This window comes from Gadus chalcogrammus, chromosome 8 (genome assembly GCF_026213295.1).
Source record: "Gadus chalcogrammus isolate NIFS_2021 chromosome 8, NIFS_Gcha_1.0, whole genome shotgun sequence".
Classification (NCBI taxonomy): domain Eukaryota; kingdom Metazoa; phylum Chordata; class Actinopteri; order Gadiformes; family Gadidae; genus Gadus; species Gadus chalcogrammus.
The window spans coordinates 10709762-10714299 of record NC_079419.1 but is presented as its reverse complement, the minus strand read 5'-3'; the positions used below and the strand labels follow the sequence as shown (position 1 = coordinate 10714299).

The 4538-nt window shown below is 49.3% G+C and overlaps 1 protein-coding gene across 1 annotated transcript in view; it reads right to left on the bottom strand.

Moving 5' to 3' along the window:
• LOC130387260 (receptor-type tyrosine-protein phosphatase N2-like) overlaps positions 1-4165 on the bottom strand; it is a 59271-nt gene extending 55106 nt beyond the window's left edge. The window contains exons 1-2 of the mRNA XM_056596279.1: positions 4069-4165; positions 1047-1097 (exon numbers count right to left, since the gene is read on the bottom strand). Coding sequence (XP_056452254.1) covers positions 1047-1097; positions 4069-4165 — 148 coding nt within the window. The remainder of the gene's footprint in view (positions 1-1046; positions 1098-4068) is intronic.
• Positions 4166-4538: the final 373 nt, after the last annotated feature.

Genomic DNA, 4538 nt, shown 5'->3' with positions numbered 1-4538 from the left:
GGTACAGATGGCCTAGTGTGAGTGCGCCCTTACACGTCTTTGAACCAGAGTCACACCCTCTTTAAACCAGTCACACAGTCTTAAAATAGACTAAAAACTATACTTTTTAGACAATATTTAAACCAGAGTCACACCAGACTAGACTAGATTAGACCGCGCCAGACCAGAATGAACCAGTGTTGCCTAGTCTGGGTCTGCCCCTGGATACCCCCATAGCAACGCTAGCAACAGGTACACAGCTGGGTAATGCTGTGTACCTGTTTGCTCTCCCATCTGTTTCCATGGCGATGCGATGCCTGTCATCCTCCACAAGGGCTAATCAGGGCTGGTTGTCAGGCCAACGGAGGAGGAAGCCTCTACACTACTGTTGTCATGGGGAGAGGGGGGAATCCTCCAACTTGGTCAGCCGAATGGCCTGGCCCACAGTACTGAATGAATATAGCGCTCATTTAGAGTGTTTTCTAATGTTCTGAGTGTTCTCTGGGTTTTCTGAGCGTTCTCTGGGTTTCTGAGCGTTCTCTGGGTTTCTGAGCGTTCTCTGGGTTTCTGAGCGTTCTCTGGGTTTCTGAGCGTTCTCTGGGTTTCTGAGCGTTCTCTGGGTTTCTGAGCGTTCTCTGGGCGGCGGCAGGCGTGTTCACACTGAGTCCTTACAGGACTCTTATATCGCTCCTCCCAGCTTCTGGCTCCTCGGCTAACCAACACGCTCAGAGCTAACTACAGCTCTCACAGACAAACAGACAGACAGACAGACAGACAGACAGACAGACAGACAGACAGACAGACAGACAGACAGACAGACAGACAGACAGACAGACAGACAGACAGACAGACAGTCAGACAGACAGACAGACAGACAGCTGCCATACTGGTGGGCCATTTTCCCCCCCGAAAATTGATGAAAGTGAATAAATAAAAACATTACACGTAAATACGTACATTCATGTAAATATAAAACAACATTCACCAGCTGCAGGAGGCCCAAAATACTGTTGCCATGGTGATTCCACCCCAGTGTGTGCGTGTGTGTGTGTGTGTGTGTCCCTTACCGTTAACACAGACCTCGTAGGGTGAACAGAGCTCGTTCTGGAACAGACAGCCTGTTAAAAAGACGACACACATGTTAACATAGCAAACATCAGCCGCTTAGCTAACAGATAACAGCTAGCAGGTAACAGCTAATATCTAGCATCTTACAGCTAACAGCTAGCCGTTAGCATCATAGCCACCAGCTGGGGGCTCTCCTCTGTACCGAGTAGACAGAGGAGAGCCCCCCCCCTCGTCTGACCACTCCAACGAAATTCACCCGCTGACGGTGACCAGGGGACGGTCGGTAGGGTCCTGGGGAACCCAAGGGGCCCGTGGCCATCACGGGCCCCCAGTGGTCCGTCACCCACCACGGGACGACTGGGGGTCCGTCACCCCAGGGGGTCTGTCACCAGTCAGGGGTCCGCTGGACGGCAGAACCTTTCTTCTACAAACATGTTTAGAGAAGGTTTGAGGAGAGCATCTTCTGGAGGGGCGGCCTGACCCCCCCATAGCAACAGATGGAGAGCCGGTTGCTAGGCTGCAGCCTCGTCGCTCAGCGGCCCACAGACAACCACAGGAATACACTACCTTTCCCAGAATGCCCAATGTTCTGGAACAGGTTCTGTATGTCAACACAACACAATGTTATCTCTGTTACTATTGGTAAGCCTAGAGCCGAAAGCGGCCCGTGAACACTGTGTGTGTGTGTGTGTGTGTGTGTGTGTGTGTGTGTGTGTGTGTGTGTGTGTGTGTGTGTGTGTGTGTGTGTGTGTGTGTGTGTGTGTGTGTGTGTGTGTGTGTGTGTGTGTCTCTGGTGGTGTAGTTTAGCATAGCAGCATTTTTTTGATATTCTATTCAAAAGGGTCAATTTGTGTTCTACGTTACAAAATTGTTTTATCTTCACTCATCACACATATCAATTGAGAGGGTGATGAGTTTCCCTCCAAAATAGATACACACAAAACACGCCCCCCGTCATTCAGTTACAGACCGAGGTTTGAATAAAATGAAAACATGGCACAGAGTCTCTTGTAGGATTGAACCAATACGTAGTGATAGATCATTCTGGAGAGAGATCAGACAACCTCACAGCCTCCTGGATGATATGGTCATGTGACCTGTGATTAACGACTTACTAAATACTAAAGTGTTTAATTGAATATGAATATGGAGCTTCTGCTAGCCACGGCAGCTAGGCTGTAGCTAACGAGCCCGTTATGTAACAGAGAGAGAGAGGTGCCCCCCCTACACTCACTGAACTAACCCCCCCTAGACACTAGACTCCTCTCCAAGACTCCTCTCCTAGTCTCCTAGATGTCTCTCCTAGTCTCCTCTCCTAGTCTCCTAGACACCTAAACACCTCTCCTAGAGTCCTACACTTCTCTCCTAGACTCCTCTCCTTGTCTCCTACGCTCCCCTCCTAGGATCCTCCCCTGGCCACTAGACACCTCTCCTAGTCTCCTCTCCTCGTCACCTCTCCTAGTCTCCTCTCCTAGAGACATCTCCGAGGATCCTTTCCTAGTCCCTCCTCCTAAGATCCTCCCCTGGCCACAAGACTCCTCTCCTAGTCTCCTAGACACCTCTCCTAGTCTCCTCTCCTAGTCTCCTAGACACCTAAAACACCTCTCCTAGAGTCCTACACTTCTCTCCTAGACTCCTCTCCTTGTCTCCTACACTCCCCTCCTAGGATCCTCCCCTGGCCACTAGACACCTCTCCTAGTCTCCTAGGAGACCTAGGTGCCTAGGTGGTGTATAGCACCATTGACTCCACCACACCACAGTAACTCAGATGTAGTGGTTGTGTACAGAACCATCACCTCCATCACACTACAGTAAATCACATGAATTGGTGGTGTACAGAACCATCACCTCCACCACACCACAGTAAATCACATGAATTGGTTGTGTACAGAACCATCACCTCCACCACACTACAGTAAATCAGATGTAGTGGTTGTGCACAGTACCATCACCTCCACCACACCACAGTAAATCACATGAATTGGTTGTGCACAGTACCATCACCTCCACCACACCACAGTAAATCACATGAATTGGTTGTGTACAGTACCATCACCTCCACCACACCACAGTAAATCACATGAATTGGTTGTGTACAGTACCATCACCTCCACCACACCACAGTAAATCACATGAATTGGTTGTGTACAGAACCATCACCTCCATCACACCACAGTAAATCACATGAATTGGTTGTGTACAGAACCATCACCTCCATCACACTACAGTAAATCACATGAATTGGTGGTGTACAGAACCATCACCTCCACCACACCAGAGTAAATTCCCTGCGGTGGTGGTGTACAGCACCATCCCCTCCATCACACCACAGTAAATCAGATCTAGTGGTGGTGCGATACACCACAATACATCTCATTTCATTGTGATGCCTCAGTCTCTTCCAAAATCCCCACTAATGTTTGGAACATATCGAATACTCCCCTGTCCACTCGTCGTCCCCACAAATCAAGCTTGGCTTTAAATGCAGCAACTTTATCTAGCAGTTTAAAGACAGTCGTCATTCTCCCATGGAGTGTAGCTGAGCTCATAGTGTGACACTACTGTTGAACTGAACAATTAAGTGAAGTGAGCTTAGGCTGCGCGCGTGTTGATAAGCCAATACGTGTTGAGGACGGGACAGACAGACAGTTATGCCTAATAAAGGAAGTTAAGACCTTGCCAAAAATGCAATGATGTTATATGCAATCTAACAACTGCATATAGACGTATGGCATGTAAAAGAGTGACAGTATTGCGCAGTAAATCGAGTTTATTAAGTGTGCATGCATCTTGCATGAATTAAAAAAATCTAAATGAAAAATAAATAAATAAATATAAATAAATATTATTTAAATCATGTCGTAGCCTACTAACCTACGGCCCGGTTAGGAATGTCCCGCGGCCCGGTACTGGGCCACGGCCCGGTACTGGGCCACGGCCCGGTGGTTGGGGACCGCTGCGCTAGCTCGTCATGTAAATATATATGATGTATATATGAAGCAAAACACAGAGGCTCCTTACCGACGCTCCTCTGGGCGGAGGAGGAAGACCAGGCCAGGGAGGATGGGGACCAGGCCAGGGGGGCAAGCACGAGCAACGCGAGGGCCAGCGGGGACATGTCTCCTTCCTTCTTACTGAGCGTCCATGTCTCGACGAGGAGGTGATGGAACGAAACCGCGGCTCGAGGGGAGAAGTGGTGCCTAAACCGAGACAGAGACCGCGGATACGACGACGAGAGAACCGGAGATGGGAGCTGGATGCTGGGCGTGGCTTATCGCTCCTCGTCGCCAGCAGCGAGGAAGCGACGCCGAGCCCCGCTCCCCTGGAGCAGCGACCTGCCCGCTCCGCCCCGCCTCCCCTATATTTACACACATATATAATATATGCCACTAGTTTTTTTCTAAGAGTAGACAACTGTGTCCGTTTTTCTTGCATGCATATATCGTTTTTCTTAGAGCTTAGAGTAGACACGTGTGTGTGTTTCTCTTATA